Source organism: Coenobita brevimanus, chromosome 92 (assembly GCF_032717465.1).
Source record: "Coenobita brevimanus isolate Jiangsu-jjx chromosome 92, ASM3271746v2, whole genome shotgun sequence".
NCBI lineage: Eukaryota > Metazoa > Arthropoda > Malacostraca > Decapoda > Coenobitidae > Coenobita > Coenobita brevimanus.
Window position 1 is genome coordinate 13103308 of NC_137045.1, and position 26092 is coordinate 13129399.

General features: G+C 41.9%; 1 protein-coding gene across 1 annotated transcript in view; it reads left to right on the forward strand.

The window, feature by feature from the left end:
- LOC145412087 (hemicentin-2-like) overlaps nucleotides 1-8757 on the forward strand; it is a 58185-nt gene extending 49428 nt beyond the window's left edge. The window contains exons 6-10 of the mRNA XM_080282003.1: nucleotides 5687-5837; nucleotides 6787-6935; nucleotides 7498-7637; nucleotides 7798-7864; nucleotides 8654-8757. Of these exons, the coding sequence (XP_080138129.1) occupies nucleotides 5687-5837; nucleotides 6787-6935; nucleotides 7498-7610 (413 nt within the window). The 3' untranslated portion in view covers nucleotides 7611-7637; nucleotides 7798-7864; nucleotides 8654-8757. The remainder of the gene's footprint in view (nucleotides 1-5686; nucleotides 5838-6786; nucleotides 6936-7497; nucleotides 7638-7797; nucleotides 7865-8653) is intronic.
- The last annotated feature ends 17335 nt before the right edge of the window (nucleotides 8758-26092 follow it).

The following is a 26092-nucleotide window of genomic DNA, read 5'->3' on the forward strand; positions in this document are numbered from 1 at the left end:
CCACTCCTGAGGCTGCTGAATTGATGTGGCAAACATTGTGCCTTGAAGGTTATATTGGGGAGATTGAACATTGGCCATCTGTGGAGGGGGGTTCACTGTCACTGTGGGACTAGTGAACTGTGGGGAAGTACCCACACTGGTAGGGACGTGACCACCAGGCTGCTGCTGAGGAATGAAGGCTGCATTCGCTTCCTGCCTCTTTTGAGCTGGTGGTGAAAAAGTTTGTCCCGACGGTCGGTTGCGTGGCTGATACTGCTGCTGGTTAGGGTACTTGTTGTACCGCTTCCACTCAGGTTTCTGAGTGTTTTGCCCCTGGTCCTTCCACTGCGGTTTTGGACCTTGGCCATTATTCTGAGAACGGCCTTGGTGCTGGGATTCAGTCTGAGACGGCTTCCCAGACTTGGCAGTATCTTTTCTGCTCCAGGTGTTTTGCTTACGAGCTTGATACCCGTATGCAGTAAAGAATGCGTCAGCCTTCTCTGCCATTTGGCTGGCATCTTTCACCTGGCAGATCTTAAGCTGTGCTATGAGCTCAGCAGGCCACGACCTCTCTAGCTGTGTACGCAGCATAAGGTCAATTATCCCCTCACGCGTGGAAGGAGTTTCATCTTTCTCCATCCACTCATTTAAGTAAGCTGTGAGACGATCAAGGAACTGAACAGCTGTCTCCTTGTCTTGGAGACGAGCTCGCATGAACTGAACTTTGGCGTCGTCTACTGTGAGACCATACGCCTTAATGAGTGCAGCTTTCATCATCTCATATGTGAGATTGTCTCCACGAATTCTGTGGAGAATATCGAGGGCAGGGCCCTCAAATAAACTAAGAAATTGGATCCGCTTAGCTGCCTCATCCAGTTGATACATGTCTGCCATGTCCTCAAAACGAGCTATGTACGGCTCGATTCGCTTTCCTTGTATGAAGGAAGCTTGATGCGTGGGGTCGCCAGGACATGTGCAGGGAGAAAGCTCGTGGAGCTTGGACCAACTGCAGCAGACGTGTCTGAAGCCAAGGAATCTCGCTTGAGCTTCAGCACTTCAAGTTCATGTTTGTCACGTGCTTCTCGCTCGACACGTTCGTGTTCTCGTTGTTCCCGCTCGTATTCGCGCTGTTCTCGCTCTTGTACTAGTTCGAGTTCGCGCTGTTTTTGCTCATGTTCGCGCTGTTGTCGCTCTTTTTCTAACTCGAGCTCGCGTTGTTTCTGCTCGTGTTCGCGCTGTTCTCGCTCGTATTCGCGCTCTTTCTCACGCTGCTCTTGTTCATAAGCACGCTCTCTTTCACGTTCCTCACGCTGTTCTCGCTCGTATTCGCGCTGTTCTCGCTCGCATTCGCGCTGAATCCTACGCTCTTCACGAGCATCTTTCTCACGTTCTTGCTCGTAATTGAACCGTGAGAGAACGTAACTCTGTATTTTCTCTGGGTCTGTGAGACCAATATCTTTGGCTTCCTGTACATATACAGCTGTAGCCATGATGCTAGCTCAATTTACTAAGTAACCGAAATTGAGTACTGACTGCTTAGCGACGAATACTAATAAACACAAGTAAAGAATACAGACACAAGCTAGTGGTGACCAGTCTTATCTAGTTAACTGGCAAAAATAAATCAAAAATGTAAATGACTGGGAAGACTCAATAATAAACACAATGGGTACGCTGACTTCCCAGAAGCGAATAAAATCGTGTGGCGTTACCAAGAATAAACTAGAGTTAAGTACTCTATTGATTAATAAAGCAAAAATTCACTTGCTCAATCAACGGTAACCACCAGTAAGCTTGTGCCTATAAACTTTAATGATAAATACCTAAATATGAATGAGTGAGCACTATCTCGTGAATAGCTTTAGAGCTAGGAGTTAATATCCTGGAATGAGGTCGCCAATTGTCACGGGGTTTTTATAATATCTCAGTAATTTTGATATAAATGGTTCAATATTATTTAAATTGATAATAATATTCAATAATATTGAAGAGCAGAGACAATGATTGTCTTGCTACATCAAGCAACGATTACTTTACGCTGGCTTGTGCACGATTCTCTAAGAACGAGAATTTATAAACTTTCTCAACAGTACACAGCAGAGACTAATTACTCACAATTGCTGAATTACTGTACTGTTAGCCTCTGGAGAAAGTTACATCACCCCTGACAATAAATAACTAATACTAATAATAATAACATCAGGTTCTTGCTGATGCTTAACTCCTATGGCACAACGGATTTTACGTTAATACAACAAGACTGGTCTAAGTACCAGTTATGAAAGCAAACGTTTATGCAAGCTAGGAGCTATATGGAAAATAAGCTTAATTATGGAGAAATGAAACAAGATTTACTCTACATTAAGCTCAAGAAATAGAACTGTTAAATTTATTAATCACAAAAATAAATTTAACATTACATTTCAAATCAAATTAAATGAGACGCACTCGCTCACTCACACAGAAGCTAAATACTTACGCCTAGGAAAAACACCTTAACTAAGCTCTTAAAACTACAAAATACACAAAAGAAATACCAGTCGATGAATACTGTGTATCACTACTAAGGTGGGAGGACTGGATTAACTGTCTAGTGGAGCTTGGGGTGCTAGCTGACCTCTCCACTTCTGAGCACAGAACCTTTCTCCGCCACAGCAAACACAAGACTGAATTCAAATACATTGAATGGGCAGGACGCAAGGCGTGGCTAACGGTTGAGGGAAGCAGAGGCAAACGATAAAGAAATAATTGTATCGCTCAGTAGCGCACTTAGTGACGTGCATTAAATCGGTCACTTTTTGAAAACGGTGACGAATTATTTGAAAAGTATACCCCGAAATGGAGAGAGAAACGGTTAACTGAGCGATACACAGTGAGTTTTCCACTAATAGTTCGTGGCTTCTCACAAAAAGGAAATGTCGCGAATTGATTCGTGACAATGATGATGTTGATAACTGCCGCTTCCCTCCCTCCCCCCCTACGGACGGCGTAGAGTAAAATAAAAAAAAATGAAGCAGAAAGCAAGTCAAAGGAAGAACTATAACCACCATCTAGGTAAATGGGCCAAACACTCATTCACTCACATATCACGCCCTGGGAATCCTGACCCCACCTCACAGATCGATCTAAACATATTTTTTATGAGCGGAATAAATATGAAAAAAAAAATCAGTGAAGGGTATATATAATTAATGCCAAAGAAAAATAATAAGGAGTTTGTAGATGGAGAGGCAGACAAAAGGAATTAAATAAGAGAAAGGCAAGAAGGGCAAGGGATATTGTGCACACCCTCTATTTTTGTGGTTCTGGAGGAGGAGGGGAAGTGTGTGTGTGTGTGTGTGTGTGTGTGTGTGTGTGTGTGTGTGTGTGTGTGTGTGTGTGTGTGTGTGTGTTAGAGAGAGAGAGAGAGAGAGAGAGAGAGAGAGAACGGCAAGAAAGATGACAGGAAATACCAAAGCATGAAAGTTATGGGATATCGAAAGACGTAAACACCCACACCCACAAGAGAGAGAGAGAGAGAGAGAGAGAGAGAGAGAGAAGACCTTGAAAGAAAATTATTGAATATTAGATTACCGAGCCAAAAGTTACCAACCCTTAATGAAAACGGAGACCACAGACAGACTCAAAGGGCCAACTATCCTATTCTTCGGCTAATGTTTCATCAGATGTTAATACCTGTTTAATACTGAGCTTCGATACACGGAAACTTGGATATCATTGTCGTCGAATATTATTACTACTGCAGTTTTATCCCACGTTTCGTTTTACCTGATCGTCGACCAGAAAATACTATTAGTGAGGATATTAATCCACTCTGCAGTTTCAGATCACCTCACTCACTCACTCACTCATTCATTCATTCATTCATTCATTCACTCACTCAATGGCTTGTTTTATTCCTTCTATCACACTTAAGCATCTTCATCTCATAAACCTGTCAGCTATCAGTCTGAGATCACCACACACACACACACACACACACACACACACACACACACACACACACACACACACACACACACACACACACACACACACACACACTGGTTTATTTTATTCCTCCTATCACACTCAGCATCTTCATTTCAAGAACGTATCAACTTTCAGTTTCAGATCAACACTCACTCATTCACTCATTCATTCATTCATCCACCCGCTCACTCATTCACTCACCTTATTGTTCTCCCCGCACTCACACATCTTCGTCTCACCTAACACCAACGTCTACACTCAACTTCATTTGCTTTCTTTATCTCACTCACTCTTTCACTTGCTCACTCTTTCATACACGCTATTTACTCGTCTCATTAACCTCCTCTTGTCGCCCAACGCGCCCTACACTTATCGTCACTTGTTTTCACTCACTCACTCACTCACTTTCTTTCCTTCTCTCCTGACACTTAGACATCTTCCTTTCATCAAGCTCTTTTTGTCTCACAGCAACAAAAAATTAAACCTCACTTGCTTTCGTAAGGGTCGCATTCACTTATTCATTCATTCACTTATTCACTCAGTCTATTTATTCATCTCATCAACATTCCTTTGTCTTATCTCGCGTCCTACACTCAACCACACTCGCTTTCCTTGGTGTCACACTCACTCACTCACAAAAAGGCTGCTATCTCATATTCAACACACACACACACACACACACACACACACACACATCTAAGTTTTCATGTTATCCACGAAGCTGCATCTCTCTCTCTCTCTCTCTCTCCCACGCCTTCCAACCACGAACGCGACACTTTCAAGGAAATTAAAAGGCCTTCAGAAACGCCAGACAGCCAGGGACTCTTCCGGCTGCACGTGAGAGAGAGAGAGAGAGAGAGAGAGAGAGAGAGAGAGAGACAGACAGACAGACAGACAGACAGACAGACAAGTACTTTCATTTATTTATTTATCTTTTATTAATTAGATGTCGGGAGAAACACATAAAATATATCCCATGTGAAGCGTTGATTCAGTCTCTGTCTTCACCACATTTGCATCTACTCAGACTCCTCTTTGTACTTTCCATCGTCGTCAACTTCACTTCATGTTTCTGTCGTACCCTGTTATCTCACCTTGTCATGGTTTTTAAGACAGTTGTCGTTTTCTTGCCTTTTTTTCCTATTCCTCCTTTTTTGTACCTCCCTCCCCGCTTCTTCTCTCCCTCCCACTGACCCCCCCTTTCCTATTTCTCCTACCAGTCATCTCTCCCTTCTGCGTTTCTCCCCAACTTTATCGTAACTCTCCCACTTCCTTATACACTAATTTCCTCCCCTTTCCACATCCCTCCCACTCACTCCCACCTCTGTCTCGCGTCTTCTCACTATCTCATTCTCGCCCACTAATTTTCACCTCATCTCGCCGGCCTCCCATCCCATTTGACTCTCCCACCACTTATCCCTCCCTGTTCCTTATATTCCTACCACTCTCACATCTCTACCGGCCCCCCCCCCAACACACACACATCATCTAACTCACTCGCCCACCTCTCTCACATCCCTACCACCCCCTCCCACACATACCTTCTCTCTCAAACGCCCTCTAGCGCACTCACCCACCCCTTTCACATCCCTACCACCCTCTCCCACACACACACACCTCTCCCTCACATACCCTCTAACGCACTCACCTCCCTGTCACATCTCTACTACCTCCTCCCACACACACACCTTCTCTCCCACACACCCTCTAACACACTCCCCCCTCCCCCCCACAGTGCAGCAGGCGCAGATCCAGGGGCCAGGTGAGGTTGTGGTCCAGAGCGGATCCACCATCAAGCTGACCTGCCTCGTCAACACGCACTCTGACAACGTGGGGGCCGTCGCCTGGTACAGAGACTCCAGTGAACTCGACTATGATTCTCCTAGGTGGGTGTATGCGGGTGTGGGAGGGTGTAGGTGGATGTGAGAGTGAAAGTGGGTGTACGTGGGCAGACAGGCAAGGGAAGAACTTCTGAGGTGTTATGATAGAGAAACTGAGGTGATAAAATTATATGGAGGAAACAGTGCTGTGATACAGGGACGTCATGACTTCGACATTCCTGGAGAATGTTGGGGGGTGTCATTCCAAGCAAAGTGTTAGAGGTGTATGTGGACGTATGTAGGTAAGCTCGAATAAACGTGGGGGTAGGACAGGTAAGGAAAAGAATACGTGGGTAGCAGACACCATATATGGAAACAGTGGCATGGGGTGTTTTTCGTAGGTTTGGAATGTTTAGTAATTTAAGGTACCTAGAAATTCAGACTAATGCCATATTAATGTATGTGCAATATTAAAATAAATCTGTGGCTACTGATTTCAAAACTATTCGTCCCGTTTATCAAAATGTAAGGCACGGGGAGAGCGAACAGTGCATCTGGGGTGACTGCGTGGGTGAAGGAATGCTAGAGGTTAAGGAAGGCTATTTGGATGTAGATGGCGATAGAACCGACGATTCCGAAGGCTTCATTGACGAGTGAATGGAGGTGTGGCGCCATCTGCCCCGTGCACTTTGACGATAGTTTTCCCAATTTCGATTTTCCCCTTTTTTGTAGTCTTTTACCTACCCCACGTAATATAGTGAGAAAATGTTTGGAACGATGATGATGATGGATGCATGATAGCCACCGACTATTCGTGTGTGTGTGTGTGTGTGTGTGTGTGTGTGTGTGTGTGTGTGTGTGTCCCTGGATCCTACCAACCTTATGTACATGTGTGGAGAGAAATGTAAAATAAAAAGTAATTACAATTTATTCCACATCTCTACAAACACAATCTCTCTCTCTCTCTCTCTCTCTCTCTCTCTCTCTCTCTCTCTCTCTCTCTCTCTCTCTACAGGGGCGGGGTGAGCATAGAGATCGAGAAGACAGCCTCCCGCACCACCTCCAAGCTGTTCCTCACCAGGGCGGCAAAGTCAGATTCGGGAAATTACACCTGTGCTCCGGAGGTCGCTGGGGCCGCCTCCGTCACCGTCCACGTCGTCAATGGTGAGGCGGAGGGTTACAAAGACCATACAGACCTCACGAGCCGAAATGGGAGGCCTGGGATGAATATATTAACGAAGTGTCTTATTCTGTTTAGGGAAGGAGAAGTATGGGGTAGAAATGGAATGTGAGAGAGAGAGAGAGAGAGAGAGAGAGAGAGAGAGAGAGAGAGAGAGACTGGTCAGCTTGTCAGTGCCTTTCTGACTGTATTACTGACCGTTTGTGATGATGAGTAGCTTGATGATTACTATTTGGCTTCTGAGTACGTGATGGAATTATTGTTTACTTTTGTGTATTCTGTATTTTTGTGGATTTCTACCTTAACGTACTATATTGGTAAATAGGGCTGTGATGCTGATGCTTATGCAGATGATGATGATGATGATGATTGCAACGACGACGACGACGATGATGACTGATGCTTATGATGATGATGATCCTAAAAATAATGACGACGGCGAAATAAAAACGACACACCCGAATAAAAATAACTCTCCATTTTATATACGATTTTATCTTGGTGATCTAGCTATTTATTATTTTTTTTTATTATTATTGTTTTCAGGTGAGGAGTCCGCGGCGGTGCACACAGCGAGCTCGGCGGGTGTTCCTAGGGCCAGCTGGGGCCTGACGATGCTGGTGACGGGGGCCGCTATGGCGTATAGGGCGTGGCGGTGACAATCTATCATCAATCCTGTCCGCACGGTGAGAGGAAGTTTGTGTGTGTGTGTGTGTGTGTGTGTGTGTGTGTGTGTGTGTGTGTGTGTGTGTGTGTGTTTAAGTCTGGGGAGTGGTTATTATTATTATTATTATTATTATTATTATTATTATTATTATTTACAAGCAACATTATTATCCTTTCCAGTGTGTAGTGTAGCGAGAACTAGAGGTGGGACCTGAAACACAATCAACAGGGTCAGGTGGGGGCACAGGTGAGAAATTAAGGTAACTGCAATATAAAAAATAAAATATCTATTATCAACAAAAACCTAGTGTAAGAAATGGAATGAGGACATATGCGGGAAAAAAATTATGATGATGATCATAATTATTATGATGGATATAGTGGTTGTGGCGGATGTTGTTGTTGCTCAACCCCGGTCTGTCTGGGCGTGCAAACCCATCGGCCATAAGTAAGCAACTGCTTCTGTAGGGCCGTCAACAGGTACTGTACAGTGCCCACACCGTGCATGGAACTGGCGCTCTTATGTGACTGACATTACCTCGCCAGGGTTGACTAGGGTCCTTCCCACGGCGAGGTGCAGGGAGATATGGGGAGGTATGGCTACTGAATGGACGCTGTACCTGCTACAATCCACGCAGGATACACAGTGCCACCACAAGTAGGCTCCTCGTTAACGCCGGTAGTGGCGCTATTGCGATGGCTGTGCTGATGGCAGCAGCAGTGATGGTTGTGGTGGAGATGAAGATGATAGTGATGGTTATGGTGGTAGTTGTAGTAACGCTTGTGATGATTATGATGATAATGCTCACGATGATGTTTGTGGTGGTTTGATGATGGTGTAAGGGTAGTGGCGCTTGCGGTAATGATAATAATGATCATGATGATCATTGTGCTGGTGGTGGTGATGATGGTCACCGTGGCAGTTGTGGTGACACTTGATAATGATAACTGATGCTCATGAAGTTAGTTATAATTATAAGGGTGATGGTAACAATAACTATAATGATGATGATTCTCCACATTTTTTCTTTTTCAGGGGTAGAGTAGCAGCCATGGAGGACGAAGAGCCAATTACAACACGAAATTTAAAAAATCACCACCTTGGCAGCTAAAATCAATCACGCTGTTTTCTATCAAGGTGGTTAAATCAATTACAATGTTTATTTTTTTAACCGTCTTAGCAGGTAAAACAAACAACACTGACTATTTTTTTCTATTAAATCTTGGAAGCTAAAGACAAACATTTAGTTTTTCCTAACTCAAAATGACAGATAAATAAAAAAAACAAAGCCTATTTTTTTATCCAATGAAGTAGCTTAACATGGTAACTATTTTTTTTATGCAACATATCTAGGAAAAACAAAAACATTCTCAATTTTCTCTTCTAACCCATAATTTGGCAGCTAAAAACAATTACCCATGTTATTTTTTCTTCTTAGCAACTAAAATCAACAACGTTCCTTATTTTTCTAACAAAAAGTGTAGCCAAATACTCCCAAGCACCGTCAAGACCTTAATTCATACACACACACACACACACACACACACACACACACACACACACACACACACACACACACAATCATAAATCTCTCACAGTCTCCCATATCATCACCAACCAGTACCACCATCAACACATAATTTCACTATCACAGAGCATATCGTAGTTAAGGGAAATATTCAGCGCCTCTCTCCAGCAACGGGCAAAGCAGGTCTCGATAAGCCGAATTTTGGCTGGGAATACCGCGAGCTGTGAGAGTCAATAGTGCACGGAGTAGCATTTTCAGAACAGGAGTTGGGGTGGGGAAGGGAGTATAGGGGATGCTGGTATAAGTTAAGGAGAGAAAGAAATGGAAAAAAGTGAGACTTTAAGAATATAAGTGAATTTTCAAGATACAAGTAGGGAGAGGATGATGTGAGTAGCTTTTTCAGACCTGGAGTGGAGGAAGAGGGGGTCAAAAGGGAATGCCGATATAAGTGAAGGGACGGGGAAATGGTACGAATGACATTTTCAGAGTATAAGTAAGGGAAGGGAAGGAATTCCGATCAAAATAAAAGTCACAGTGCATTTTTTCTACACGGCACGATAATATATTCATGCATGTTCTGGCTGGAGGGCGAGGGTGCTCGCCATCTATTCACCCGATTCAGTAATAAGGGGGTTACGGAAGAGACAATCCAAGTATTTTAATGTACTACAGGAGACCGTTCACTTGGGTAGGCGATAACTACATAACTAATCAGTGAACGCAAGGTGGTCTAGTTATTTAAGGTACACCAACTGGATGAGGTCCGTCAGGGTTTAATTCTAAGAGATGGTTGGGGTTTACGGCTAACATAATGCCAGTCTGAGGAGAATGACTGGTTACCTTAGTCTTATATGACTTAACTGAATTGTCTAGTTCTGGGTGCCTCTGTGTCTGACGGACAACCCATGTTAGGATGATGGATACATGGATATATGTTCTTTACGCAAACTAAGTAAACGGAACCAAGATAACATCCAAGAGATTAACAAGCTCCAATAACCCAGGAATTAATAAGGAAAGGCACCATCGCACTGAAGTTATATATGTGTCAAGGAGCCTCCTAATCCCACTAGAACACCTTCCGCTCTGCCACCACCTTCGCTGCCACCCGTGCTGCCATCACCCCGGGCCCCGCTGTTCTGGTTCTGGGCTTCTGTGCTGCTGCATTATCTTCATAGTGTTATTTGTATCTTGATATTTGACGTAATAAATGGATCCGTAATTAATAAGGCTCGTTAATTACACCTTTACATCTATTACAGGCACAGAAAGGTAAGGAACAGTTCACGCTCTATCCAGGTATTAATTAAACTTCAGGTAAAAAACAAATCGATATAACTACAATTACGAAACTTTAACGGTAAAAGACTATTAACAGTATTTTGACCTATTCCCCCCCCCTTGCCGGCTCCTATAACTCACTTTTAGGGGAATTAAATCCTCTGGTATTAACTTGGATACAACAGGAGAGAAAACAAATCCATGAGACTTATGTTCCTTGGGAGGAGTGGGGGATTTTTTTTCTCTCTCTCTCTCTCTCTCTCTCTCTCTCTTTCTCAGTGTGTTGTGTGTGTGTGTGTGTGTGTGTGTGTGTGTGTGTGTGTGTGTGTGTGTGTGTGTGTGTGTGTGTGTGTGTGTGTGTGTGTGTGTGTTTATCACCGGTTGCAGCACTAGACACTCACTTACGCAACACAAACATTGAAAGCTTGAACAGAACTTCAAACCAGTACAGCTCTCCAATCTTTATGCACCACAGTCTTATCGAGGAAATAACGCAAACGGATCTCAACTCCAACTACTGAGACTGTTTAAACTTTCAGCAACGTGTTTTTAGTACCGAGAAGCAAACTTAGGACTGAGGGATCACATCATGACTAATGAGGTGAAGTCAGAAGTTGTAAAAAGTGCGATATCAGTAAGTTTTCAGTAGTGGCAAAGTGAAGCATTTAAGCCTCCAATTGATTTTTAACCCCCTCCCCCAAATCTGGTCACTTTTTTCCATTCTTGTTACTTCTAGACGATTTTGTTCAGCTATGGAGTGACCATTTGTTGTGTCTGGGCTGGAAACGGTCTCCTTTAGCCTCTCCACAGCCTGAGTTCTCTCCCTGAGCTGAATAAATTCGTCTGAAGGTGGAAAGAAAAACATACAATGCACGTTATATTCCTTCCTTTCTTCCTTCCCAACAAAAGACCACATCCTTTCTTCCTTCTTTCCTTCCTTCCTTCCTTCATTCATTCATTCAATCATTCCCTCCTTCCTTCCCTCCTTCTTTCCTTCTTCCCTACCACAAAGAAGGACTTGGCATCCCCCGCACAAAAACCCGACATGTAATCAGTCCTTCCTAACAAAACGCGTGGAGGAAATTATATGCTCCTTTTTGCCGCCCGAGATGTGAGCGTCCGTCATCTTAGAAAACGAGAAGAACTAATGCTACGGCTGCGATCACGAGAATTTATTTATTTATTTATTTATTTTTTTTCACCGGAGGGAACTCTCTCTCTCTCTCTCTCTCTGCCTTCCAAGCCCTTAGCGTCCGTCACCTTGGAGCTGAGAGGAAGGGCTGCTTTTGGTTCTATTGGTGCCACCGCGTGAAGGCGTTCCTCTCCGGCACCCCCTCTAGCGGCAGTAATCCTAATCTACGCCTTTATACTGACAACGGAGGTTTGGGATTCACGCCCATCGACCGCATGAAAGTCACTAAGGCAGATAATTAGGTTTTGCTAAGTTCAAATCTTCCCCTTGAACACGATAGGCAACAGTCGAAGCTACATCCAGGTCCGTATCTGTATACTGCAGGGTAAACCGAGACACTGGGTGGAAAACAAACTTTGCCTCACTGTCTGACCAGTCCACGTATCAACCCCTCCAGCAGACGGTTACCCAAGACTCATCCCTTCACACCGACGATTCATTTCCTGCTTTTATTGTTACCGGCAGACGATTTTACTCAGGTTGTTAGAGGTTTTCCGAACTATCTATAGCAGGGATTAGATACAGCCTTCATTAACGACCCCTTCACTAATAAAACATCTTTCCTAACATCTTTCCAAACATCCTTCCTAACATCACCTCTAACATCATTCCTAACATCCTAACATCATTCCCAACATCCATCATCACATCACTCCTAACATCCATCATCACATCATTCCTAACATCCTTCCTAACATCACTTCTAACATCATTCCGAGCATCATTCTTAACATCACTCCTAACATCATTCTTGACTTAAATACAATCGTTTGGACTATTTTAAATTCTTCCTAACTTCAACACAATCATTAACAGATCCTTCACTTTTGGACTGTTTAAAGATCCTTTCTAACTATTCATAAAATCCTCTGACAATAAAGTATACGAGAGTGGAGGGTGTGAGTTGGGGGAGGGCAGCGCGACGGTAGAGGACAAGGCGATATGGAGGAGATTTGTCTGTGGCCACCCCTGACGGGATTCCGGCGTCTAGCTATAGATAGACTGATGAAAAAAAAATAAAAAAGTCATTGCACTGAAATACTCCAAACAGCCATGCAAAATTTTTCTTCTTGTTTCTTCCATTTTTTCTTTTTTTTTCGTTTTCCAAATGCAAGTTCTGATCTCTGAAGCTTTTTTCTTATTCTCAAGACACTTCCCGGTATAACCCTAGAACTTGTACGTTGTTGTTGTTTCTCTCTCTCTTTCTTTCTCTCTCTCTCTCTCTCTCTCTCTCTCTCTGCTTCTAAGCTACCTGGATTTATTTTTAATTCCTTTGATTCGCATTTCCCTTTGTATTTTTCTTTCCTTTTCTTTTTTCCAATGGCCTTCAGCGCAGTCTTTTTTAATTGCTCTTCCGCCAGGGACACACATTTCTTTTATTAAATTTATTTCTGGAGTCACCTTTCTTTCATTATTTTTTTTCTGAAGTTTGCATTCTCTGGCAGTTTGTTTCGATATATTACTGGTACATACAATTTAATAATTTCATGGGGAGACGAGGATTGATCTGTTAAAGCATAGTACACACGCACATACACACACACACACACACACACACACACACTTTCTCTCTCTCTCTCTCTCTCTCTCTCTCTCTCTCTCTCTCTCTAGCATACATATTTTCTATGCATATTTCAGTATTATTTACGGCTCGTTTTCAACACACTTACTTAAGGTTTACCTACGACATATGAGTTCGGCATTTTTTTCCATCTAACTCAAGGTGTATTTATTGTTTATTATTCTTTTCCTTTCTCTTTCGTCTTCTGAAAAATAAAAAAAACAGTAAAACCTGGCACAACACGAGGAGAAAACACTGTCCCTTTGGCCCTGAATAAGTCGCTAAGGAAGAAGCGTCACGAAGCTTTTAAATCCACTCAGAATTCAACTCCCCCGTGTGTTGAGAGTTAAAAATTACAGATAAAGAGAGGAAAGAAAGATGTAGTGAAAAGGAGGGAGAGAAGACAGCTGGAGGGAAAGGAAGGGAGAGAAGAGAGCTGGTGGGAAAGGAGGGGAGGGAAGAAATATGGAGAGAAAGGAGGGGAGGGAAGAAAGATGGAGAGACAGGAGGGGAGGGAAGAGGAAAAGTGGGGAGGGAAGAAAGATGGAGGGAAAGGAGGAGAGAGAAGAGTAGGGGAAGAAGAGGCTGTTTTTCTGAAGATTAATCACTGTCACTTGTTCCTCTTGGGTCATCGACGTCGGGAGAAGGTGTTGGATGAAAAAAAAAAAAAAAAAGGAAGAAAAAGAAAAAAGCAAGACAAGGGATATGATGATTAAAAAAAAGTGTCCGATGCTGAGAAAGTTTGGAAAGGTACACACACACACACACACACACACACACACACACACACACACACACACACATACGGAGATGGCCAAGTTTAAGTGGAAAGAGTACAGCAATTTCAAGAATATTGTGAGATCGACATCGTTGATCTGAATGGGTTAAGTCTCACGGCTCGAATGTGCCATATAAGCTGAATCACCACTATCATCAACATCATCATCATCATCACCTTCATCATCACCATCTCCACAGTCGTTATCATCATCATTTTCATCATTCTCATAATAATAGCAGCAATAATAATAATAATAATAATAATAATAATAATAATAATATTATTATTATTATTATTATTATTATTATTAATAACAACAACAATAATAATACAGTAATAACGCCATCGTTATCGCCATCACCATAATCAACATCATCATCATCATCATCATCGTCATCACTACCATCATCATATATAATAATAATACAGTAATAATAATAATAATAATAATAACACTGTAACTGTCCTGTGGACAGTCACTAGTCTCCACCTACTGTTTCTTACAATGACCTTGACCCCATTGGGGAAATTTTGAATTTTTCTAATGAAACGAAATAAACTTTTAAGAATCGGTCCGCCGAGTTTCATTTTCAGATTATTTGCTGAGGTTCCGCTGAAATCTCCAGTAGACATGACCACCTTATCTCGTTCACTCATAATAATGATATTCACTCTTTCTACCACTGCACGAATAGGATTTGGAATATTATTTCTATCAGCAATGGCCCATGCCAGGACACATAACCTGGACCCTTCAGATTCCTTCCACAGCCTCCGGTTCTCTTAGAATTGGGCAGGACTCTGAGGCCGGAATAATAATAATACCAGCAAAAAACAAAAGTCTGCACCTATGTAACAGGTGGAGACTAATAATAATAATAATAATAATAATAATAATAAATAAATAAATAAATAAATAACGCAAACAAAGTGACCTTGTTAAACCAATATATCATGATTGCTCTTAACATTTTTTTTTTTTTTTTTTTTTTTTTGCTAATATTCTCTAAGGCCGTGTTAATTACTCGGCCACTTCCATCAGGTAATTAAACAATCCTAGAGCAATGCCGGTCATTCGTAACCCCATTTCCTAAGCGATTTATTTTTCTTATTACAACCCCATTTCCTATTACACCTTGCCTTCCTCCTCTGTGTTACAAGATTCCAGTATCACAATACTCTGCAAAAGCAGAGTACAAATACACATTTCCCAACCGTATCTAAAATGAATCGGTAAAGAAGAGGAGTCAGGGAGCCTCCTTAACCATCTACAATACCAGCCCTAATCCCATGTCTAATCTAAACTAATCATTAATAATTTACGCAATAATTTCTAACGCTGACATTCTCTCTCTCTCTCTTTCTCTCTGAAGTTAAACACACAGAAAGCAAAACGAAATTGGAAGGAATTCTTGCCCTGATCCTGAGCTTTGTGGACTTGAGAGAGAGAGAGAGAGAGAGAGAGAGAGAGAGAGAGAGAGAGAGAGAGAGAGAGAGAGTTCATTAGGTTTGTCTGAGGAAATTGTCTGTTGTTTGGGAGTACTGGAGTAATTTTGGCATATTGTTTTCGCTCTCTCTCTCTCTCTCTCTCTCTCTCTCTGTTTTTTTTTTTTTTTTTTTTTTTTTTTTTAAGGAAAGGCGCAAGGGCGAGGTACTTGCATGATATTACATGGGGTAAGCGTGTCGGATAATGCTGCTATTTTCTCATATTATTTTTCCTCCTTTTCTTTTCTTTTTTCCTGTATTCACAATAAAATTAGGAAAGTACCGCAAACGAAGCCTTAACCATAGGCTATATTTGGGGTGCTAGTGTGAAGAAGCTTGATAATATTTTGTGTGTGTGTGTGTGTGTGTGTGTGTGTGTGTGTGTGTGTGTGTGTGTGTGTGTGTGTGTGTGTGTGTGTGTGTGTGTGTGTGTGTGTGTGTATTTCACCAAATTCTTAAGCAGCTCTCAGACAACATTGCTACATCTCTTCTATTTTTGCCTCTGTGTTCAGGAAAATTTAAGATGAAAATTGAACGAAACCATGAACACTTTCCATGCCGTATATATATTTATTTTTTTCATGTAGTTTCTTGGACAGTTGTGTCAGATGGTTTAGTTTAAATTGCATTATTACTATTTTTTTCCAAGCTTTTTTTTTTTTATCAGGCGAAGAAAGAACGCAGTGAGTGTGAAAGAAATACTTGCGATTATTTTTTCTTGTGTGTTTCTTTCTTCGTCACTATTACTACTTGAAACCGTATCAAATATTGTGGTTATCTCGATACGATTTTTCCCTGCCACTTCAACCTGATGAAGGAACAACAATAAAGAGATTCATATTTTAGTTGTCGTAAGGATATAGAAGGTAAAGTAGTAAGGATACATAAACTAAAGTAGTATCCTCACATTTTTCCCGTCTTTGGCCACTTTCAAATAGCTTTCTGGAAGCTGTCAGACAGTGTTCTTTGGGGTGTACATTTTTTTTCTGGGTTTTATCTAAGGAAGAGCATTTTAAAAATTCATAAAGAGTGTGTGATGGTTTTCTGTGCTTTATCCATCTTCACAGTATTCCTTGGGTATGAGATGATGTGTCAGATAAAGTAATTACTGTATTTCCTTTTTTTTTTGGGGGGGGGGGCTAGTGTTTTTAGCGAGGCGAAGGAACAGCATCAAAGAGAACCATAAAACGCGCTTGCTGGTGGTGATAAGGGTTAAAGCTGTTACGTACACTTGAGATTTTTTCCTCCACTCTCATACTGCAAAGCAGTTGTGTCAGACTGTTAGAGTGTCTGATTGTGAGTCAGTATCAGATAGTGTAGAAAGTGTCAGTGTCTGAAAGTGTTGTCAGTGTCTGAAAGTGTAAGTGTTAAATAGTGTCAGATACAGTGTCAGGGAGTGTCAGTGTGTTGAATAATGTCAGATAGTGTGTCAGTGTTATATGGTGTGGTATATTTCCTGGGGTTTTCATCAAGGTAAGCATCACCATCAAAGGATTTATAATATGTGGCGGTTCTTGGCGGTGGTCAGGGTGAGAGCAGTGAGGCCATTTTCTCTCTTCTACAATGACGTTCTGTTGGGTACCTGTGCTAGTGAAGTATACTGTGTACTAATTCTCTCTCTCTCTCTCTCTCTCTCTCTCTCTCTCTCTCTCTCTCCTGGTGAAGGAACAACAACAAACGAATTCGCAAGCGACGCCTGTTCTGGTAACAGGGAGTGGATAGTGGGGTAAACATGTAACCTTTCTTTTTCTCCCCAGTGTCATAATATTCCATGAAGGCTGTGTCAAATACCTGTGTCAGACGTCGTGGTTTAAGGTGCAGTATTTTTCCCAGGACTTTCCGCCAGGTGAGGATACAACATCAGAGATCCTTAAACCGCGCTTGTTGTCGCTGGGAAAGGTTGGGGTTAGTGAAGATAACTTGAGATTTTCGTGTGTGTGTGTGTGTGTGTGTGTGTGTGTGTGTGTGTGTGTGTGTGTGTGTGTGTGTGTGTGTGTGTGTGTGTGTGTGTGTGTGTGTGTGTGTGTGTGTGTGTGTGTTTTAGATTTATATTTCTCGAACAGATATGTTAGTGTGATTACGGCCCTACAAATATCACTATCATTTTTAACCACAGAGAACTACATAAACAGCCATTATACAGTGGATGACCATGAAGAATAAAAATTAGTATGGTCTGTGAGAGGAATGAAAATAAAGGATGGTTTGCAAGGAGAATGGAAATAAAGGATGGTCTGCAAGTAGAATGAAAGTACAGGATTATTTGTAGGACTGTAAATAAATAGTTTGCAAGAAAAATGAAAATTATGGTTTGCAAGAAAAATGAGAAAATATAATAAGAAAAAAGAAGATAAGAGGTGGTTTGCAATAACAATGAAAGCAAAGCAAAAGACGGATTGCAAGAAGAATGAAAATACAAGAATATAAAGAGGTGGTTAGGGAATAAGTAACAGTTCCCCCACAGGCAAATCTGATCGGGATTCACACCCAATAATGTTTTCCAGTGGGGGTTGCGTCCCCTAAGGCGGTAAGGGAGTGTGCAAAGAAGGTGGGATCTTCGGAAAGCCTTGGAGATTATCAGTTTTGCGCGTCCTTCACCACTTCCTTGAGACGGGAATTCTTGAGACCCCTCCTCGCATGCACCAACAACGTCTTAGTCCTTCGCAGCGTCTGAGAATACTGTCATCATGTTATTTATTCATTCTTGCAAGACGGCTTCTCATACCTGGGTGTGCTGAACGAACTCTGTGGGGTCCTGATTTGTGTGTGTGTGTGTGTGTGTGTGTGTGTGTGTGTGTGTGTGTGTGTGTGTGTGTGTGTGAATTTCACCACATACTCGTACAGCTCTTTCTAAAAAGAGTGGAATCAAAGCCTCCTTTTTTTTTTTTCTCCTACACCCTCCTGCTGTCAGTGACTCCCTTCTGCCTATTTCTCCCTTCTCTTCGCCGCAGCATGGCATCACTCTTTTTCTTTTTTCTATCGATGTTACCTCCAGAGCTCTTCTTCTGAACACAGCCATAAAAGCACTGGAGCAATTGCCTGCCGAGGGGACAACAAATTATATGAGAGAGAGAGAGAGAGAGAGAGAGAGAGAGAGAGAGAGAGAGAGAGAGAGACAGACAGACAGACAGACAGACAGACAGACACATGAAATAAACAGGGAAAAAGACCAAAGAGAAAAAAAATGGTCTGTCACGATAAGAAAGGGAGACGGACGACACCACAAAGACAAGACAAATATTCCTTAATGTCCTTTCTTACCGGAAAACCTTCAGGAGGGGCGTGATGGAAGAGGAAAAAGGAGGAGGAGGAGGAGGAGGAGGAGGAGGAAGTGGGAGATAATGATATTAATAATGGGATACGTGGAAGCTTGAGAGTTACTGGTAAAACAGAGAGAGAAAGACAGACAGACAGACAGACACAGAAAGATAAAGACGGTCAGACTGAAAGAAAGATAGAGACAAACACAGTAAGATAGACTGACAGACACACAGACAGAAAAATAAACAGGCGAGAAACTCGAAGAAAAAATAAAGGTTACATAGTAAATGGAAACAGAGAAAGGAAAAGAGAAAAGGAGAGACAGAAAGAGAGAAAAAGAACATGAAAAAGAGGAAAGAGTGCAAGAAAAAAGAGAGGAGAGTGCAAGAAAAAAGAAAGGAAAGAGAGTTCTGTGGGTGCAATTATGAAAATGAAGGGTAATCAGGAAGTAATAAGCAGGTATCCCATGGTGGCGATTACAAGAGTGCATCGAGATAAGAGGCTAAGATACCGCTGCAGATACAAAGAGAGAGAGAGAGAGAGAGAGAGATTCTGTGAGCCAAATTATGAAAATAGGATGTAATCAGCGTGTAATAAGCGGGTATCCCAGGGTAGAGATTACAAAGAGTGCAGAGATAAGAGCCCTGATAACACTGCAGGGATGGAGGAAAGGTGGAGGGAAAACTGGAGGCATGGAGGAAAGGAGAGATGGAGTGCAAGAGGGTTAGAGCGAAGGGAGGAATGGAGGAAAGGAGGGATAGAGGGAACAGGGGGATAGAGAAGGTAGAAAAACCTGGAGGAATGAAAAAAAAAAAAAAAAAAAGATAGATGCAGAGAGAAAGAGAGAGAGAGAGAGTGAGCAGAAGGATGGACGGATGGAGAAAGAGAGGAAGATTATTGAAAATGGCGAGGGACAAAGCTTTCGGACGGAGGGGATGGAGGAGGAAAGTGGAGGAGAACGGGATGGAAGAAGAAATCGAAGGAAAGAGGGGAATGGAGGCAGAAAGTGGAGTGAAAGGAGGACCAGAAGAAGAGGTGGTGGAGATAACGACAATGCACACAGATAACAGGCCATGACAGGAGTGCAGAGGTGGAAGGAGAGAGGTAGGAAAGTGACGTGAGGGAGGGGGAGAAGTAGGAATGTGGAGGAAGGAAGGGAGGGAGAAAGAGATGAGGGGGAAGGGAGGGAAAGGAGAGGGGGAAGAGTGAAAGGAAACATTTAATTCAGCAAAACATATCCTACTAAATGCATTAAGTCCTTCAATATAGATAAGACTTTTAATTCCTTCATGAAGCCCGCTAAAGGATTTTAATTTACTTAAGAAAGACTCCTCGTGGTGAAGAAATTAAAATCTCACTCCCATAACTTTTTTGCTACAGGGGGACGCTCACAAAAAAAAAAAAAAAAAAAAAAAAAAAAAGAGAGAGAGAGAAAGCATCAGAGTAGGGGAGGGGAGAGAAAATACTAAAAATATAAGCAACGTAAAATAAGAAATATATATGGCAAGGAAAAATAAGAGAAAATGTATCATAAATGGTAAGGTAAAATAAGAAAATAAGAAGATAAACAAGGTAAATAAAAATATAAGAAAATATACATGGCAGGGTAAAATAGGAAAATATAGAGCATGATAAAGTAAGAAAATATATAGCAGGGTAAAACAAGAGAATAAGAAAATACATGGCAACGTAATACAAGAAAACATATAGATAGGTAAAATAAGAAAATATATTAAGGAAAATTAAAAATATATATATAGCAAGGTAAAATAGGAAAACAAGAAAGCAAATACCAAGGTTAAGTAAGAAAATAAAAAAAAACATAACAGGGTAAAACAAGAAAAACGAAAATATACAACATGGTATAAAAAGAAATATGAAAATGAAAACAAGGTAAGGGCAGGTATATGCAGAATTTATGCTGGGATTTATGCACTGGCTCCCCTGGGACTTTGTGGGGTTGTACTAAAGAAGATAATTCAGGGAGAGAGAGAGAGAGAGAGAGAGAGAGAGAATGCGGCCACGACTTTGGGATTCGAATCGTTAACTTCGCCTTCACCACGGCTGTCAGAAGAGGATGGAGATACGGACAGACAGACTCTGAAATGTCGGGAGAACATCAGAAATGAAAACTTTCTGCTACTGAATCTCCCAGGCGAGAATATGGAATGCTACACACACACACACACACACACACACACACACACACACACACACACACACACACACACACACACACACACACACACACACACACCGAAAATTATTGGAAAGTCACTCAGGACGAAACATCAAGGAATAAAAATCGCTCAGCTTTAAATTACCCAGTTGCTCAGAATTGTACACCCAAAAGAATGGATCAAATTACCTGGGATCTTATTTTTAGTAATCGTGACTTACCTAAAATGTCGTAAGGTAAAAAGAAATATTGCTCTGTCTTTAACTGGCAGCTCAGAATTATGAAAAAAAGCCAAAAAAAAAAAAAGACAATTTATCGTTCAGGTCTAAAATTAGTTACCAGGAATTGCCAGAAATGCCGAAACGTATTGACAAACGTCGCTCAAGTTCTGTTGCATCAGCCCTACGGACCCATTTCCCTGCTGTCTCCTCCTCCTCCTCCTATCCCCATTCCTTCCTACTCCTTCTTATCACTCCCTTTCCCTTCCTCCTCCTATAACTCTCCTACTCCCTCCTCTTCTCCTCTTCCATCTCCTCTAGCTCCTTCCCCCCCCCTCTACTTCCCACCCCATCTCCCCCCCTCAACTACCTTCCCCTGTCCACCTCTACCTTCTTCACTCCCCTCTTCACCCTCACTCCCTCCTTCTGCTGACCCCCACCCAAATTCACCCCTCCTCCCTCCACCCACACCACATTCTCTCCCTCTCGCCTCACTCTCTCACATCCCTTCCTTTCTCCCTGTCCCTCCTCCCTCCCTCACTTCTTTCCCTCTCCGTCTTTTTTCTCCTCCCCAGCCTCCCCTCCCCCCTTACTCTCCCCCTCCTTCATTTCCCTACCACTTCCTCGCATCCCCATTTTTTTCTATTACCTCCTCTCCCCTCCTCTCAATTTCACCCCATTTTTTAAACTTCTCCCAACTCTTGCCTTTTTCTCCTTTCCGTCACTTTATTACTCATTTTCCTCTCTCTCTCTCTCTCTCTCTCTCTCTCTCTCTCTCTCTCTCTCTGTGCCAGGTCCCTACGCGAAGCACCTCCAATTTCATCACACCATAATGGGCTAAATCCAATAAGATGATTATTTTACAAGAGGCAATTTCATAGGGAGGGGCGGCATTTAATTTACCTAAGAGATTATGCCGGAGAAAAAGTGTTGAGGGGGAGGGGCGTGACGGTGAGAAGGAGAAAAAAAAAAAAAAAGATGGGAAGATTGATAGCGGGAAGGTGGGAGGAATGGAAAGGAGGAAGGAAAGGAGGAAGGAATGAAGGTAAGTATGGATGCATGAGTGGATGGATTGATGGACGGATACATATACAATATAAATCTAGGCCTATAATATGTACAGTCAAATACTGTACTGACATAACTAGAAACGAAGATGGCTATATATTTAGAGAGAAAGCTACCATACAGACAAACGATAAGAATACATACACATATAGATAGATAGATATACTGTATATATATATATATATATATATATATATATATATATATATATATATATATATATATATATATATATGTGTGTGTGTGTGTGTTTGTGTGTGTGTGTATCCACAGAGACAGACAAACAGGCAGGCAAACAAAGGCAAACAGACTGTGCGTATTTATGTACTGCATATGTTTATCCATGCATGTCAGCGTGTATGTGTGTGCGTGTATTAATGTGAAGTACGTGTGCACCTGTGTATGTCTGTGGATACGGAGTAAGAAAATCCTTGAAACTTCAGAGTAAGATATTGCAAACCTTCCCAATAACGAGAAGTTGCACAAAGGAACGCCACTGCAAAGACCAGAACTGAGAAAAAAGTTTGTTCAGTATTTCAAAAGCTCAGTGGTTATATATGGCAATGATTGTGTGTGTGTGTGTGTGTGTGTGTGTGTGTGTGTGTGTGTGTGTGTGTGTGTGTGTGTGTGTGTGTGTGTTTGAGAGAGAGAGAGAGAGAGAGAGATTAATGACCTCTGCCTAGCCTATGTTTACATTCAAGTACAGCAGGTCTACATGTGTGTGTGTGTGTGTGTGTGTGTGTGTGTGTGTGTGTGTGTGTGTGTGTGTGTGTGTGCGCGCTTGCATTTATCTGTGCCTAAGTTTTTACCTGTGGGCCCGTGTACGTGTGCCTGTGTATCTGTCACTGTCTTTGTGTATGCGTGCGTGTGTGTGCGTGTGTGTGGGCGTGAGGAAGGCAATTACCGACTCCAAAAGGGTAATTAGCGAGTCATTAAGGATCATCAAGACTTTTGAGGGTTCTAATGAGACGGTGTAAGGGGGAGGAACGAACCATTTAGGAAAGACACGAAAAATAACGGTGACGAGATGAGCGCTTGAGGTAATGAGTTTAAGGGTACTGATAAAGGGTGGGTAATGGATGGATAGATGGGTGAATTGATAGACAGGTAGATAGATACATGGATAGGTAGATAGATATTGGATTTTTAGGGTAATGGGTTTGAGGACATATATGGGGGGAGGTTAACAGATGGACAGGTGGATGGATTTTGATTGGAAGCTGAAAAGATGAACAGAGAGATAGTCAGTTGTACAGACAGGCAGACAGACACACAAGTTTGATAGACAGGCCGATAGATAAGGCGACAGATATATAAAAGTGAATAGATAAGAGAAAGAGGGAAAACTGTATAGCCAAGAACCCGCTTAGCTGTATCAGAAAAGGAATATAACAGACGCTGGGTTGAGAGAGAAAATACAAGAATGTAAATAGAGTAAATAAATAAATACAGACGGGAAAATAGAGTAAATATTGCAAAGTAAATAAAGTAAATACAGGAGAGTAAATAGTGTAAATACAGGAAAGTAAATAAATACAGGAAAGTAAATAAACACAAGAAAGTAAACAGTGTAAATACAGGAGAGTAAATACAGTAAATACAGGATACTAAATACAGTATATACAGGAGATACAATAGTGTAAATACAGGAGAGTAAGTACAGTAAATACAACAGAGTAAACAGGGCAAATATAAGAGAGTAAATAGAGTAAATACAGTACAAGGAAGCAAATACAGTCATAATAGTGGTTACAGAACAGGATGATTTCAAGATGGAGAGTGAATGTGTTGATCAGATAATTCGCTGTATGAAAAGAAAATATTAGAAAAGGAGTTAACTAAGAAAGTACTAGAAGAGAAGTTAACTAAGAAAAAAACACTAGAAAAGAACTAAGAAAAAACTACTAGAAACGAACTAAGAACAATAACTACTGGATGAGAAGCTAAGAAAAATACTATAAATACTGTTAACTAAGAAAAAAATTACTAGAAGTGAAGTTAACTACGAAAAAACTACTGTACAAGAAAGTTACTAAAGAAGACCATTTGATCGAGACAATGAGGCTCCTGCTGAGATGGATGATGGATACTGCTAAAGAACAAAAACAAGGGAAGAAGAGAAAGAAGGCTCTCCCCCACCCACCAAACCCTCCCATAAGTGCTTAGTAAATTATAATTCTTGCATCTTAACATGGCCTAGATTTCCGTCCTTTTGCAGCTCATTTCACGACGCTTATTGCCTGAAAAACAAAATACTACTGCTCCACGTCCTGTCCTGAACACTTCTTCGTGACTACCCTCATAATCTAGTGTTAATCTCTTGCTACAACTCAATATTAATGGTGGAGGGATGGCAATTTTAGGCCAGGTTACAGTAAAATGGGTATAGATGCAATGAATATATAAACAACATCTGTGAGAAAAGGACAGAAAAGAGGAAGATTCTTAACTCTTCACGTCCTCCAGAGCAATAAGAGAGAATGGCGAAACGATGGAGAAACATGAAGAAACTTTTGTCGCAGTCAGACTATATGAGGTCTGCGATCATGCGTCAGGTAGTAGATGGAAAGCAGGAGACGAATGAAATATAAAAGCCCAGAGATATTTTTGTCACAGTCACCCTTAATAAAAAGTTTGGGATTAGGCGTCTGAAGTACAAAGAATAACAAAGACCTGGAGATATTTTTGTCGCGGTCACAGTACATGAACTTTGGTATTAGGTTTCTGTTAATTTTCTGTTAATGGGTGGAGAGAGAGAGAGAGAGAGAGAGAGAGAGAGAGAGAGAGAGAGAGAGAATGTCCGTCGTAGTCAACCAAAATGAACTTTTTCATTAGGCTTCTGCTGTTGGATGAAATGGCAGAAATGAGTACCGTACAGACAGATAATGACCTAGAGGTGTGTTTATTAGTCACCTAAATAAACACTGAAATTAAGCGTCTGGCTATAAATGGAAATACGGCGATTAATAAAGACGCAGATCTTGATTTACTTCTACTGCATGCGACCCATAAAACAAACTCTAAAATTGGGCGACTGGGAGGGATGATAAAAATGAAACGACACAAAACTTAGCAAGGAGAGAAACCTGAAAATATCTCGGGCATGTCACCCAGAATAAACTCTAAAATTAGGCGACAGGGACAGATGTTAAAGGTGGAATGAGGCGGAGACTAGTGATGATACAGATCTGGGAATAACTCAGTCGCATGTCACCCAAAATGAACTCTAATATTATGCGACTGGCACAGATACTAAAGATGGAATGATACAGAAATTAGGGAAGATAGAGACCTAAAAATATCTCTGTCGCATGTCACCCAAATATACATTAGGATCAAGCCCCCAACACTATCCAGACAGCCAGAATCACTCCTACGTGCAGTCCAACGCCCAAGGACACGGACGGAACACGTGCACTAGTATTTTGTTATTAGCAGGCGCCCGTTGCTCAGCGCTCAGTGCAAATAGCAGTAGTTGGCGATGTTGTTTATTTCACAAGGGGGTGGTGGAGGTCCCAGCTTTGGGTGGGGGGGAGGGAGGAGGCAGTTATCCCTGCTTGTGGGGAGAAAGGGGGGGGGAGCAGATATCCTTGCTTGTGAGGGGGTGAAAGGGGGGTAATCGTGGGTTATAGGGTGTAGCGGGGGATGTGGGAGACGCCCCATAATTAAATGAAACAAATGAAACAAGGTGAAACAGAGAAGATTTGGCTAAGCTTCGGGGTTAGGTGGGGGGGGGGGAAGGTTAGATGTTAGTGTGGTGGTGTGGTGGAGCATGGATCTGTGCGGTGGAGGAAGATGGAGTGTAGTGGCGTGTGGTGAGGCAGTGATGTAAGGTAGAGGGTGCTATGGGGTAGTACGGTGATGTGTGGAAGGAATGAGTGTGGTGGTAGTGTGATGAAGGAGTTACGTGTGTGTGTGTG